This window comes from Lemur catta, chromosome 12 (genome assembly GCF_020740605.2).
Source record: "Lemur catta isolate mLemCat1 chromosome 12, mLemCat1.pri, whole genome shotgun sequence".
NCBI lineage: Eukaryota > Metazoa > Chordata > Mammalia > Primates > Lemuridae > Lemur > Lemur catta.
In genome coordinates, this window is record NC_059139.1 from 79,917,019 (window position 1) to 79,933,702 (window position 16,684).

The 16,684-nt window shown below is 36.0% G+C and overlaps 1 protein-coding gene across 1 annotated transcript in view; it reads right to left on the reverse strand.

Moving 5' to 3' along the window:
* Positions 1-14,018: 14,018 nt before the first annotated feature.
* Positions 14,019-16,684, reverse strand: part of PGGT1B (protein geranylgeranyltransferase type I subunit beta) — a 45,009-nt gene continuing 42,343 nt past the window's right edge. Inside the window, exon 9 of the mRNA XM_045565969.1 lies at positions 14,019-14,806. Within this exon, the coding sequence (XP_045421925.1) occupies positions 14,625-14,806 (182 nt within the window). The 3' untranslated portion in view covers positions 14,019-14,624. The remainder of the gene's footprint in view (positions 14,807-16,684) is intronic.

Sequence of the window (16,684 nt, forward strand, 5' to 3'; positions counted from 1 at the left end):
AAGGATTTCTTGTATCTTTAAAGAAGACAGAGAGCCAATATTAGGCTTATATTCTGGGGGGAAAAAAGTGTACTGAACAATGATTTAGTAGACAGTGTTTGTAACAGAAGATGTTTTTCTTCTGTGACTTATTTAGATATGATTTCTCCTTGCAATAACTTTATTACAGTTAAAATATATTAAATCTTGAAAGGATAAATCATAATTTTACGTCTAGCCTGAGGGATAAAAAAGGGATTTACATGCTATTCTGCATTTTATGAAACTGGCCACAAATCAGAAGAATACAAACAGAATTATTTTGAAATGATTTATAAATATTATATACACTATTGTCTTTAAGAGGAAATAGTTTTCTGGCAGAAGCGGCCAGCACGATTCCCTGATTTGTCCAATGAGCATGAATTGTACAACTACCGTGTGCCGTGTTTATCTCCTAGAAATTAAAAAGTGAGTACATCTAAGATGCTGTACAAGAGCCTACAGTAGTTGGCTTGGGAAAATAGAGAATGAACAGAGAATTACTTACGTTACAATGTGGTGAGTACTGTAACAGAAGCGCATCATCAGACCTAGGGGGCAACAGGGTGGATGTAAGACTATCATGGGCCAGTGTCTCACTCCAAATCTGCTGGGGCAGGGGAAGCTTGACTTTTAAATGGAGAATTGAAGGATAAGTAAGAGTTCAAAAGGGCAGGTAAAAGGAATTAATTCGAGGCTGAGAAGCACCTCTGCAAAGAGGGGAGTGAGAGCACAGTGTCTTCAGGTGTTTTAGATACTTTACTATGATTGGGTTGCAGAGATGGAGTGAGCAAAGAGGAGGCTGGAAAGGTGGGCAGAGCTTAGATCTCCAAGGGCCTTTTATCGCATGCTAAGGAGGTAGACTTTGCCCTGCAGACTAACACTTCTTAAACTTTAATGTTCATATAACTCACTTGGGGATCTTGTTGAAACACAGATGCTAACTGGGCATGGTGGCCCGTGCCTGTAGTCCCAGGCTGAGGCAGGAGGAGTGCTTTTGCCCAGGAGTTCGAGGCTGTAGTGTACTATGATCACACCTGTGAATAGTCACTGCACTTCAGCCTGGGCAACATAGTGAGACACTGTCTCTTAAAAAAAAAAAAAAGGTAGCTGCTTTTTAAAAAATCCCCAGGTAATGCTGCTGTTGCAAAAAAGTGTGGTCTGCAGAGCATGCTTTAGGTAGCAAATAATTACAAATTGCATTACCTGGAGTGGGTCACCTGTGTGCTAAGACAACCTTTAGCCCTTTGAGAGGAAGGGTGTGGGGAGTGGGACATGGGTCAACTGCAGCCTCCAGGATGGTGGATTCTGCCCAAAAGCTGCCTCTTGGGTTTACTACAGGTGCCCTACAAATACAATAATACTTTCTACATGTTCTATGATATGAAGAAAATAGGGGAAGCAAGGCAGTACGAGTAATTCAGTCTGCACTGTAAAGAACACAATCTGGCCTTTTCTTTTTTTTTTTAATTGGTACCATAAATAGTCCCAGTTACCCAAAGCAGCTGATATTCATTGTCAGCATGGCCCAGAGCCTTTCCTCCTCAGCATTAAGCATTTGGAGATTGAAATCTTGGCTCCAGTTCCTCTCTGCAGTGGGACTGACTTCATCTCAGCCTGTGCTGGTTTCTGCAGCAGCTCAAATCTATCAGGCTCAAAGTTAAAAGATTCTGTCGTGTGCCGTAGCAACAAAGGAGTGGCAGAATTAAAAAATAAAAATCTTGTTCTATGACCTTTCAGTTATTATTAATTATTATTTTCATGAGTTTATAAGTTATTTTGTCAAGTTAATCTTTAGCCCTTTCTCCAAATATGACAAAGATTATTAAGTTGGCCATTTTTCCTAATAACCTATAATAGATATCTGGAACAGGAAAATGTCAGATTGTATCAAAAGAATGAGAATTTAAATTTCTGTGGAATCAAGTGTTATCATTGTGTATGTATAAACATATTCACACATACGTGATTGTATCTACAGGTCAATTCCTAGGAAAGAAACTGGTCGTACTCGCTGCCTCTGAAGATGAGAATTGGGGACTGGGGAAGGGTTGGCCGTGGGAGAGGATCTTCTTGACAGCAGTACTGCTTTTATCCTGCTAAATCAAAAAAATATAATAAAAAAGAAAGAGTTGTCTCAGCGATTGAAAATTATGGTGATACTTGCAGGTTTGGGTAATATAATATCTTTCCTCCTGTATCATCTAGTACTGAAACTCTTTTTATACCGTGTGTCAAAGGGGAAACAATTAGTGTCTTTAGGTGCCCTGAAGTTTAAACCTAGGTTGCTAAATTACCTAGAGTCTGTTAGTAAGGAAATCAATCTTCGAAATAAAAATTTTCCACAAGTCAGAATTTTTTTTCAGTTGTTTCCTCAGTTGACAATTTCTGCCTTCTCTTCAGACAATGGTGAAACATAATCAAAATGAGATGCAGAATTACAAATAAAAAGGAAGTGGATGAAAAGACATTTGTTTTTAATATAGTCAAGCATCTTCATTGATGCCCTTCCCTCTGCCTTCTTTCTTCCCACAACTATAATATCATAGAACTCTGGGGAAAAGCACATCCCAGATATATGCTATATAAACTAATAACATTTAATGGATAACTTCCATTATGCTATTATATATTTATAAGCATAGAAGCCATATTGTCTTCCATAAATACTACGGGTATTAAACATTCAACAGTTATAACCCAGTTTGCAATCTCCTATGACTTATATAAAATCTTTTTTTTTTTTCTGAGACAGAATCTTGCTCTGCTGCCTGGGCATGAGGGCAGTGGTGTCATCATAGCTCACAGCAACCTCAAACTCCTGGGCTCAAGTGATTCTCCTGCTTCAGCCTCCCGAATAGCTGGGACTACTGGCACGTGCCACCACGCCTGGCTAATTTTTTCCTATTTTTTCTAGAGACAGGGTCTCCCTCTTGCTCAGGCTGGTCTCAAATTCCTGACCTCAAACAATCCTCCTGCCTTGGACTCCCAGAGTGCTAGGATTACAGGCATGAGCCACCACACTTGGCCTATAAAATCCCATTTTAATAAATTGGACTGAGATGTATGAATTCATTTAGGCTCTAAAGTTATGTTAATATATTCCTCTTGTAGAAATAAGAGCTGAAATAAATTGGGTTGGAGCTTTATAGTTTTGTATCCTGTTTCCTTGCTTCCAAGTAGATAGTACAGTCTTGTTCAAAAAGACTTAAAAGCAGTGCTTCCTGAAACTCATTTGTCTACTTATGCATGATGGGCCTTACATTTAGAAATTCTTACTTTTTAAGGTTTCATCTATAAAGAATGTAGAGATAAAACATAAATGGTTTCAATATAACTAACATTGAACCAACCACTACTTCTTAATTGTTTTTCAACAAAAATTTTTCTCCTCGTGGTTTCAGTATCCATTGTTCGACTAGAATCTATTAGCACTTACAATATAGCTATTTTCTAAGTCCATTACTGCTTCTCCATTTAGGAACTGAGACTTTTTCTGGAAGAGAGAACTTTCCCTTATCAACTAAGACAATTTGTTTACTCTGAAGATGCAGTTTCTTCAGAACAGGCAATATAAACTTTTTTAGACAAATGAGTTGATGTTTTAAAATAAGTGTGTGTGTGTTTTTAAACACTGCCTTGCCCACAGCAAATGCCATCTCAAAGTGGGTCTAGCCTAGGGACTGCCACCCTTCGGTCCCGGTGCTCTTTTCCCGATTTTCAGCCGGAGTCTCACCTTCTCCAGCAGCAGCAGCAGCAGGAGCAGGGAACTTACTGGGGCTCCCCATTTCAGCCTTAAACAGCTCTAATGTTGCAGAATTTTTCTTTATGGTTCTCAAATATCAATTTATTTATTCCTTTATTCAACAAATGTTATTTGTTGTCCATGCTAAAAGTTTTGAGAAGTCCAGTTACTGGTGAAGGAAAAGTGTGGCTAAGGAGAGACCTGCTTTCTCAAAAGCCACCAGAAATAAACGCACAATCGAGAGTGTAGTGATACACAAATCACCTTCACAGCAAGTCCTCTAGGCCTCATCTTCTCGCTGAAGGCCACGGCTAAGGCCCTCCTGAACAGGAGTTCTGGAGTGGCCACTGAATCTAAACCTTCTTCTAAAGAACAGGCCTTTATATATTTGACTATGAAAAATAGTCACTTCTCCTTGCCCCTCTGACAGCCTGAGCTTCCCACCTTTGCCCTTTTTAACGTGTGAACTGTGAACCTGCTGTGGTATCCCGACAGCACAGAGGGCAGCGGCATCATCACCTCCTTCATTTTAGCTATGCTACTTCTATCAAAGTCATTTGGCAGGGACACTAAATGTGAAAAATTTTTAATGTTTTTTGCCTTTGCATTTCCTATTCCATCAGAGGTACTCGTTTACCTTGAGACATTTAGACTATTACAACCAGGATAAAGGGAGGACATACACAGCTTCTGAGTTTGCAGCCAAACAAGAATCATAAAGTAAAACTTTGTCACTTGAGAGGATTTTCTAAATTTTTAAAATTCCAATGATCGTGAAGGACAGTAGTAGAGAGAACTCAGGAAATGAAGAAAGGTCGTTGCCACAGATGAAAAGGGCTGCATTACTCCCAGCCCTGGGAAAGCGTGGAAAGGATAGAAGATGGGTAGAGAAGAGAGGTATGTGGCAGTAGCAAGGAATGAACAGGCATGAAGGAAACTGAGAACACAGAGGCTGGCAGCCTGCCAGCACTGCCTTTGGCTCTGGGAAAGAGGGGCCCCTGCAGTTTAGTGGACCCCATTCGGATGCTTGTCTCCACAAGGTAAGGAATCAGTGGGGCCCCTTTCTAGACTATGCCCCACGTCCCGGAGATCCTAGAATTCGCTCCCTCAGCCCACTGACAGAGCCTGCATGGGCTTCGTCCCTGGGCCACTTTTGGACTGTGCTGCCAGGGTGTGCATGCCTAGGTCTAAGGTGTGATGAAGGCCCAGCTGTTTGGGAGAGCTGGGGGTAATGTGGAGCATGGACAAAAGGGCTGAAGTTCCTTCACACGCGTAAGGGAACTCCTCAAGGTATGGGAGAGTCCCTGGGGTACGAACAGGAAGACTGGCAGTGGGCTGTGAACCCTAAGGCCAAAATTTCTAAGTCTGAACCTGGTCTTCCAGCCTCAGGTTCCACTGAGGCATCTGAAAGGGTGTCTGGTGGGGGTAGGAGGCTGGACACACATTGTGAGCAAAGGTTGCCTGACTTGGGCTGAGGGGAGTAAAGAGAAACCTGTGCTCAGATGGAGAGGGTGTGGGTAGGTAGAAAGGAGACTGAGCAGGGATTAAAGAACCACATCACGGCTCCCTCCCCAAGAAGAGAAAGCGGATGTTTATCCTATGGATATCTCCAGCGAGTACTGGAGCCAGGGCTGGCAAGCCACCACGCCAGGGAGAAATCTGTCCCGTTTGTCCACTCTGCTCCAGCCCAGCAGCAGCCACTGCCAAATCATGGCCTGGGGTGGAAAATGCAGTTAATTTCAGAGTTGTGCTATTCACAAGTATTTGGTATGACTCGCTATTTTTTCCAATTCTGTCATTTTGAAGGTATGTTTGTCAAGCTATATAGAAGACAGAACATAATTTGCTAGTTTGATTTGACAACATTTAAATATTTAGACATGTTGTACATGTGGTATATGGGGTGGCCCCTGCGACCTGCTTCTCCAAGCACAGCCTAGAAGCAGCAGCAGTCCTAAGAGAAACAGCCTTTAGGCTTATTTCCATATCCAAGGTGGCTCCGTAGCATTGAAGTGGGAGGGGAGGGAGCTAGATATATGAATAGGAGATGATGCTTCAGGCATAAACAAGATCTAGGAGTTTCTGCATATGCCAGAGAGCAGTGAATTTGTGCATGTGGGGCAGACAGAGGGTGGCGGATACAGAGATGGATCACTAAAATCAGTTGGATTGAAAGAGGCCTGGGATTAGAGCGAAGAGGCCATAGAACAGGGGCTGCAAAATCAGAGGCAAAGAGCCAGCACCCACCTCAGTAGTCCACATTAGACCAGGAGCAGACACCTCAGCATGCACCAGTCCAGGGACCAGACCAGACCACATCGGCAACCTGCAACAGAGGCCCTCTATCCTCCAAGAATCCACATACACCCAGACTGCAAGGAGCAGGGAAAAAAAAAACACTGTTGAAATCAGAAGAGACTGGGATAGTTAAATCCAAATGGTCCCTCTCCCTAGCCTCCCTCATCCCTTGCTATCCAAAGATATGGGTAAATGAAAACATTTGAGAAAATAATGTCATATTTTCTTTGCATATCTGAGCATTCATTAAATTTTCAATCCTACTACCACAGAGTGAGATCATATTAGATATTTTTGGGGTGAGAGTAAATATCCCATTGTTGAATTATACTGAACTTATTGTTGACTAAAATCCCTATTTTTAAAAAATATAAATTTGCAAATAATCATGGGGCTCTCAACTGCTTCTCCTACCCAAGCTGCTTTTTTCTAAATCAGTAAATGGTTGTCAAAAATAAGTGTGCATTGGAACCACTTGGGGGGCTTGTTAAAACACAGATGGCTAGGCCCACCTCCAGAGCTTCTGATTCAGGAGGTCTAAGATGGGGCCAGAGAATCTATACTTTCTAACAAATTCTCAGGTGATGTTAATGCTCCTGTGTGCAGAAGACACTTGGAAAACTAGTATTCCAAGTCCTAGTTAGTGGAGAGAAATTATTCTGATTTCACTGTCACAGGCAGTATTGGTATTCCCTCATACAGCACATACCAACAATGAACCTCCCCCAAAACTTACCAGAACTTTTTTTCTAATTGTTTATCAGTGTGGGGATACCATTTTTTTCTCCCAACCAGAATGGAAAAACTTTAAGATTGATAAAATCTAGTGCTGCTGAGGATATGAGGAAACAAGTACTCTAAGACCTTGTTGAATTTATGAATGAACCACACTGTTTCTGGATGGCAATGTGGCAGTAACTACCAATATTTTTTAAGCATAAATTCTTTAGTCCAGAAATTTCCTTCTAGGAACCCCCACAGAAGTGAATAAATGATGTTCATAGTAACATTTATGAATTAAAAATAACCTAAATGTTCCTTAATATGAGAAATATTAAAATGAGTATCAAAAGACATAAAAGTAAAAGGCATTGACAGAACAATATATTTATATAATTTAACCACCGAATAATTTTCTATAATGTGTTCTGTAGCAAAAGAAGATATTCTGTAAGAGAGTATCATTTGTGGATATTCTAGTGTGGTACTCAATTGCTGAAATTTAAATGACAAGACGAAAATCCATTAACACTCTAGCAAGTTACTTAAGTGTGCTTTATCAAATTGATTATTTTCCCTCACTCATTAGAGACTTCAAAAAGCTCTACCAAACTCCCTGACTTGCTCATGTATGATTAAGTAAGAGGGAAACTGGCTTTGAGCCTAAATTTGTTTTACTTTCATTTCAGTTTCTCCATGGCTTTCATGTTCCCACACACACTTTAAAAACACTTTTTATTTTGAAATATAGACTCACAAGAAGTTACAAACATACTTTGGTGAGGTCTCAGGTACTCATCACCAGCTTCTCCAGTGATATGTGTAGTGCATTATCAGTCAGTTCAGGAAATCCCACATACACTTTTAATGGCAACCTTTAATTTCGTTAGAGCCTTAATAAGAGCTTTAACAAAAAGTTAGTAGAACTAAGCACATGGAAAAATGTTAAAAGAGGCAAGAGATGGAGTAGGAACACCTCAAAGGAATGTTGTGGCATGAAAAGAACTCTCTTCTGGAAAAAGACAATGTACACTCTAGTTGCAGAATATGTATAGGCTTATCATCTGCAAAGAGGGTGAGGAATTAAGCCACGAAAGTCTTTTCCAAAGTCACAACTTTGAGTTACATGTAGGTGGCATTTTATTATCAGAAGAGCATTCAAGGTAGAAGTCAAGGTAGAAGTGTGCACTAGTACAACCTTCTTGGAAAGCACCTTAGCAAAAGCTACCAGAATTTAAAATGTGCACACCTTTTGCCCCAGTAATTCTGTATCTATAAATTTCGCTTAAAGAAACACATAGGCAATGTTTTCAAGGATCTTACAGCAATCTTTTTTGTAATTGTGAAAAACAAGGCACTGATTATGATACATTTATGCAATGCAATACTATGCAACTGTTAAAGTATGGATATTGAAAGAAATTCGTAATATTTTGTTGAATAAAAAATTTACATTACAGAATATAGAGTAACTCTGATCTTTACACACGTATACATACGTCTATCTATGTGGATTTGTGTAAGCATGTGTATCGTATTGGTATAAGTAATGCTGAAATACATTTAAAGAATATGTATTCTTTATATAAAGCGTACATATTCTCTACTTATACATATACACATAGAGATTAAAGGTCAGAAGGATTTATGCAACAGTGGTGGTTATCTGTAGAAAGGGAGGTGGGGTGGGGAGAGGACTCTTTTAAATTATAAAAATAAACATCGCTTATAAAAAGATTTAAAGTGAAAGAAACTATATACCCTTCAAAAATACATAAATAGCTGAATTAAGCACTAGTAATCCCATAGAACTTATTTAAAAGTTTATCTCACTAATTTGAGATGCTGCCTTTATTGTGTTCTAATATGCCATTGAATCTATTTCTGGAACTTCTGTTCCATTGGACCGCCTATTTATGTGTCAATACCAAACTTTTCATTCATTCAACATTATGAACACCATTCAATATCCATACTTTAACAGTTACGTAGCATTACACTGCATAACTGTATCATAATCAGTGACTTTTCCCAATTACAAAAATATTGCTGTAAGATTCTTGAAAAGGTGTCATTACCTCTTTGTGTGCTTCAAGTTAAATTTATAGATATGGAATTGCTGGGCCAAAAAGCGTGCACACTTTTAAATTCTGATAGCTTTTGCCAGGGAAGGTTTAGTGTTTTAATGTCTGGTAGGGCTGCTCCCCTCTCATTCTTTTCAATTTTCATGGTTATTCTAGTATGTTCTCTCAAATGAAAACATGGTGATTTTTAATGGGATGATGTAAAATGTATAAATTAACATAAGGGGAAAGGCATGTTTTGATGTTGAATCAGTTCCTAAGAATATGGTGTATCTTCATTTGTTTGAGTACCTTTTTGTCTTCCAAGAGCTTTATTCTTTTTTTTTTTTTAAAGTTTTTCTCACACAGGTTTTAGACATGCCTTATTAAGTTTACACGAGTTTCTTTTTTTTACTTTTGCTAACATAAAAGCGGTTGTCTCTTCTAGTTCAGGTTTGTATATATATATGAAGTCTTTTTATTTTGAGTAAACATTTTTATTGAACTATAATTATACATACAGAAAAGTGCACAAATCGTAAGTATACAGCTTGATAAATATTCATAAGGTGAATGCACCTATGTAACCAGCACCTAGATAATGAAACAGAACGTTACCAGCACCAGGCAGCCCCCTTGTCCACTCCTGCTGAGTTAAAGCCAGTTGGAAAATAATGTATACAATATGTTTCCACTTATATAAAGTCCGAAACCAGACAAAATTAACTGATGGTGATTGAAGTCATGACAGTGCTTACCTTTTAGGAGAGAGGTAGTGGCTGAAAGAGGGTGCTCATTTCTGACATCAGGCATAAACGCCGCCTATTTGGAACTTTTCCTCTAAATGGAATCAGAGTGTGCACTCCTTTGTGTCTGGTGAAGGCTATGAATATTTATACGTTAATTATATTTAACTGCTACTTCACTAAGTTCTTTTATAGTTTTTCAACAAGTTCCTTTGGGTTTTCTAGATATTCATATCTGCATATAGTTTTCTTTCTTCTTTTTCAATTCACAAGTCTGTTTTGTCTAACTTCACTGGCGAAAACCCCCAACACAACGTTTAGTAGAGGAGATAGTGGGCATATGTCTTGTTCCTGACTTCAGTTGGAAGCCTCTTTTGTTTTGGCATTAAGATGCTGGCTTTTAGGTAGAGGTACAATGTTAATGAATTATTCATCAATTTCTATTTACTGAGTATATTTAATAGAAGTGAGTGATCAATTCTATCCTATGCCTTTTCTGCAAAGGTGAAACATAATAATTCCTATGATAAACCCAACTTGATCATGATTTATTACCTTTTGAAAGTGCCGTTGGATTGTTTGCTAATATATCATGAAAACTTTCATTCATATTTGTGAGATTGGTCCAGTCTTCGTCAGGTTTTTGAATCAATGCTATTATCTTCACTTTACAAAATGAATTTGGAAGTTTTTTTTTTTTTTTCCCTTTGGCACTTTGAGGTGTAAGATTCCTTTTCCAGTTCCTAGAATTAAGCAACAGTGGGATTATTTAATCATAAAGGTTTGGTTTGGAAATTCCCTTGAAACAGTCTGCGCCTGATACTTTTTTTGGTAAGGGTTCCTTTATTTATTTATGTTACTTATTTTTTACACTCATATTTTATTTTGTAAGGGTTACTTTTTTTTCCTATGGTTAATTGGTTTGTTTTGAATTTCTGTATTCACCAAATTTTGGCAATCTGCATTTTTCTCAAAAAAGTTAATTTTCTGATTATACAAAATTCCTCAAAGCAGCCAGTTTTTAAAAATTTCCTGTTTTCTGATTGCCCCCATCATTTAAAGTTTTGTATGTGTGCTTCATTCTTTTCTTAAATAGGTTAGCTGGTGGTTTGTCTATTTCATTGAGCTCCCTGCACCTCCCACCACCAACTCTGCCAAAGAACCAACTTTTGGATTTATTTATTGGCTCTACAATATTTTGTCTTTCTACTAATTACTTTTTGCTTTTATCTTTACTAATTCATTCCTTCTGCTTTCTTTTGATTTGCTTTTTACTCCAGTTTTTAAGACTTGGTCATTTAATTTTCATCTTTCCCTACTTTTATTGATATAGTACTAAATACATTTCCTGTCATAATTGCTTTTTAATTTTTTTGGAAATATTAGGTTTTCATCTGTCTTGTGGTCATGTCTCTCTGGTGTGCTATCATTGTCTGTGGGGATGTTGATTTACTCATTCTCTTATTTCTTATACTAACTTTGAATGGAATTTGACTGTAATCCTGGCTCAGTTGCTTTTTTTTTTTTCACCTTAAGTGAAATGTGTTTGCCTATACTTTTGTGAAGGAGGGGTGGCTGGTGGATGACTTTTCTAGCTTCGTGTCCCTAAAGCTCTCTTTTCTTTTTCACAGTGATTTATGTGTGTGTGTGTGTGTGTGTGTATGTATATACATATATATGTATATACATACACACACACACACATATATATATATATATATATACACACACATAATGTCTATGTATATTGCCTTCCTTAGCAATATTTATCTGAACCTTTCTTTTGTCCTATCATACCCAACCTGGCCAATTTGGATTCTAATTCTAGCAGTTTCTCCTTAGCGCAAGGCTTTGTCTCATTAGCTTCAAGAGGTATACAGTGTAAGGCCCATCTGCTCTAGCACTATCATCAGACCTCATCATACTGCTTTACCAGTCACGTGCAAATGGGATTTTGTAAAACTCTTCCCAGTTTCAGCTTCTGTCCTCAGGTTGGCCCACTGCACTGAAGTAGTGAGAAACTGTGGGCGGTGTTACAGTTTTCCAATTTGCAGGGTTGTCACAAACCAGCTGCCTTCCTTCCACTTCCTCCCACACAGATGCTGAAACTATGTCGGTCAGTGGTTTGCTCTCACTTGTATATTGAGGTTCACGGAGATACCCTGTCATCTAGTTCTGCAGATAGTGTCTGTGGCTATCCTAGTTGCTGTGTATTCTTATGGGGAAGATTCAAAAACTACACTGCTGTCATCACCTTCCCTGAGTTTAATCTCTGTTAAGAACTCTTTCTAGCGTAGAAAACAGGTTAATTAAAATGACAATCTTATGATTATAACAGAAACTATAATTAGGAATTTGCTGTATTCCAGGCACTATGTTAAGTGCTTTATATGTACTATCTCATTTAATTCTCAATCCCACGAGGAAACCTAATTGCCTCATTTTTTTTTTTTTTTGTTTACCAATGGGAGAGTTAGAATCCAAGATCATGCTGTTGAACTGGCAGATCTGGGATTTACACCCAGGTCATCTGATTCCAGAGCATCTGTTCATTAACTGCCTCTTAAATATTATCAGGTCTAACAGCTTTCAAACTATGTATTACTGTCAGTAAAATTTCAATTTGAATTTAGATTAATAGTTATAAATAACCATTTAAAGAGCTAATAAAAACATATATATTATAGGCCAAATCTAAAAACATGTTGATGAATAATTGGTTAAATGACGTTGTATGACTTGATTAACCTTGTTTTTATGCAGATACTCAAAACAAAGCTTCTCCTATCTCCTAAAAATACCATGGGGGTGTTGAGGGAAACAGTAGAGAGTAGAAAATAGATTTGAGCTTTTGGACTTTGTATTTCCTTTCTCATTATATCACTATTGCTAAAGAACAAAATATATATGTGAAATATTGCTTATAATTTACTTTATTAATAAATACTTTTTTATAAGTAACTATTTAGAAAAGTTAGGAATAGTTTCTCCACAATTCACACTGGCCTGTTATTTTTTGGTCAATATGTTCTTGTGGAACATGAACATTTGCTGGTCCACAAAGTTTCACAAGAAGGTCTCTCACAAGTATATCAATTGGAATCATGCTATCATACTATAATTTATATTCTTATGCTATTGTTTGAGTTAGAAAATATTTATGAAATAGTTTTTGATAGAAATTCTTCTCTTTCATCTCTGAATATAGTCATTACTACTACTTTTCTCACCTTCTAACAATTGATAGTCATTTAGGAAAAACAGTTTAGGCTTTTTAGAAAGTCCTAAAGCCATTACATATATGCTATTTTAACTCCCAATGTCTAAAAGATGACTTAGTTTGAGATATGGATGTCTTAATTTGTCAGGATTTAAACAGAAGCAACTGGAATAACTCGTAGAAGGGTAACATCTATTGTTAAGCTTACTTTCCCCCCACCATCAGATGATTTATTTTATTTCTAATTTAAAAAAATACAGTTGACTTTGGCAAACTCAGGTTTAAAACTAAGCATACCAATAATAAATGAATTGTTTCTCCAAGTAGGTAGGGTTTCCCTTGGGAAAAACTGTTATTTTACAATATTTTTTCTCTAATTTAGCAAAGGAAAATAAATTTAAAATATTACAATACCTAAACAGTGATACTAGTAATTTAGTTTTTATACTGATGCCTGTAGAATAATTCAACATTTATTACCACCAAGACTAACTTAAACCCAACACCTTTAGTGAGATTTCCTTCTCCATTCTAGTACTAGACTCTTATCTTTGAATGTCATTGAGCAAGTGATAGATGTGATTTATTGATAAATTGATTACAAATGAAGAGTTTTGACACTATCTCCTTTATACTTAGCTAGTTCATAGACTTAAGAAAACAAAACAAAGAACAAAAACAAAATGCCAGTTCTTACCCTCTAAATGGTTATGTTTCCCTCCCACTTACCTGAAAATATAAAAATATAAATGACCATATATAGAGTTGAAACACTGAATTTACTTGAGTGGTTCTACTTTTGTATTTAATTTGAAAAAACTTACAAAATTATTAGTTTGAAATTAGAGCAGATATCACAGTGAGGGCAACAAACTAAAAAAGAAAAAATCCAAATGACTAAAAATAACTCAGTTATGAAAGTACAATTTACAATATCATGTATCTCAGAAAAATAAAAACACTAAATATCTTTTCCTCTAGATAAGATTGTTTTCTTCTCAGAAAGCAAAAGAGAAAAAGGAAATAAAAGGCAACTAATGATTTGAAATTAAAATCAAACATAACTGGTACTCACCACAGCAATGTCTAAATAAATGACCCACACAGTATAAAACTTGCTCATTCACAATCACATACAGCTAAGTTACCATTCCCTCATAATAGTCCTCGTAAAACAATCTCCCTTTAGAAAACTATCATATTATTTAAGCCTATTTATTCCTATTATGAAGTCAATAATTTCATCTATATAGGCCACACAAGTTTAATTGGCACATTTTACTTAAGAATAAGACAAAATAATTCACTTTTCTTTAAAAAAATTATGGGATCATCTGTTTCCAAAGAATAATCCTAGATACATAATTCATTAAAGCAAATTTTCTACCATCAGCTGTCAAGCTTTTTAAATGATCACTAAGTGTTCACCTGAAGATTATCAATGCTGTATGAAGTGTAAACTTGTTTTTAAGATTTGTGTCCATTTTATAAGAAGATACAATTTGTACTGAAGAATTTTTAAAAAGATAACCTACATACATACAGTTAATTTGCCTCAAAGAACTTCTTAGAAATACAGTATAAACATTTAAGAACCATTACAGAGTCGTGGTTCAAACTTCAACAAAGATTTTCTTGAAACCCAGTACAAAAGTTACTGGCTCAAGACTATATCCCAAAGTGACATCAGTACAAGATTTGATTGTAAGACTCTAACTCTTAAAAAAAGAGCACACGGTGGTTATACATGGCTTTTCACCTGGAGCTACAGTTACGCTACAAATCCCCCCACCCTCCCAATCTAAAGTCAGTCATGTGGAGATATGTACATTCTCTGAGCATTGTTCAGAGTCCTTGGTTTTCCAGCTTTGATGGAGATTTAGAAGGCGTTCAGAAGTCCGTGTGCTTACATTCAGAGCAGGATGAACTTTACAAATTCCACTTTCCTCCATTAGTGACAGGCCACAGATCCCAAAGTATGCATGCAAAGCATCTGAAAATGAGGCATTAAAAAAAATCATAATGGCATTTTTATACATGTATGAAATATTTTAACTACATATCAATAGTCCATCACTACATTAAAAATAAACTTAGAAAAATGCTAAATATGGTTTTTAAAATATTTGCTTTCTCAAAGTCTCAAACACCAATTTTTAAAAAATCAGATGATCAAAATAAAATCTTTTATTCATGAAAATAGTATTAACAAAGGAACACAGTTCCCAGCTGAAGAGAGAACTCTGCCAACAAATTCTGTGATTAAAGAACAGGGAGGAAGAGTAGCAGTAATATAAAAGACTTTTCTCTTTAGTGAATTTTCCCTTTTGCTTATTACAGAAAATGGAAACAAACAGCTTTAACTTTATATCATTAAAGGAAAATATTTTCTTAAAAATGAAAACAAAACTCTCAATCTAAGTAGCAATACTCCTCTCCTCCTGCCAAGTTTTACCTCTGACAGTTCCTAAACCATATATAGTACTATCCTAAATACTGTGTTAAATAAAAGGAGCTTAAATAAAAATAACCCATTCTGGAATGCTGTACCATATTCAATTCTCCTATTTAGGGTAATATCAGTCATTCTAAAAATATCTATCTGAAAATAAAAATAAACTCACATTCTATTTGGTTATAATAATATACGAGTGCTCATACCCTAACACTTCTGCATTGGTCTCATTGGTTTCCCGTATTTCAGGGGGTAGCAACCCTCTTCTATTAAAGTGGCCACTAATCACATGGCCATTGCCTGTCTGAGAGCCTTATATAGACTTCTGAAGAGCTCAGAGCTATGTAGTTACAGAAACACCACACAAAGTTTTATAGCAGTCAAGAAGTTTTTCTATTTTTGAACTGGCCAACATTTATGCCCTCAAGAGCTTTTAAAGTTCAAAACATCTTACCAAGTCAAACTTTGTCAAAAGAGTTAAAGAAAAAGTTTTATTTACCTCAGTATTTTTACTTTTCCAAAAAGAAATGACAAATAGTTGTGTTATTTTTGATAAAGTTATTTCACTAATAGAGGTCCTTGTTTATCCCCTTTTAGGCCTTTTCAGAAAATGCTTAGATTTCTTCTGGCTCACTTTCCTCTAATTTTTAGACTACAAAAAATAAATTCAATTTCCCCTGTATTATTACATCATTCCATATAGTTATTCTAAAATTACAAATAACACAAAGCAACATTAAGCTTTATTTTCTAGAAACTAGGAAACTTTTCTAGGGAAAAAATGCAATGTAAAGAAATATAATATACAACTATAATAACAAAATAGAATCTGTGTAAGATTAAAATCTCTTTGGATAAAGTAAAAATAAAACTTATTTTTTTCTCTAAAGGAATTTTGTAAAAGCCAGTGAATTAGAACTAAATTGTTTTAAACCTCAAATAGTTAAAAAACAAAACAAAACAAAACCAAAAAACTCCAAAAAACCCTTTTATCTGTAGGTGGTGATGTATTCAAGCACTTTAGATGTTGAAATATATTTTTAGTTCACCATAAAACATTATTCTTTTGAAGTTTCTTTCATAAATATATATAAAATCTCTATCAGATCTACTACTGGATTTACTAAAACTAAGAATAAACTCATTTTAAACAATCTGCTTAAAATGATTTTTCTAAAGGCTCTGGGAATAGGTCTCTCCAAATAAATTCAGTTTATCATACAAAGACTTTCTATGCTTTTTAGTATATAGGCTCTGAAAACATTTTAATGTATCTGTAAAAAGTCAGTATTACATCCAAATATTTACACAAATGTTAAAGTTAGCAACTGATCTCCCTAGAAAAAAGCTTTAAAAATTTTCTCTCAGAAGTTACTGGACAAAGTTTCTTTTAATATAAATAAAATAAATTCATTT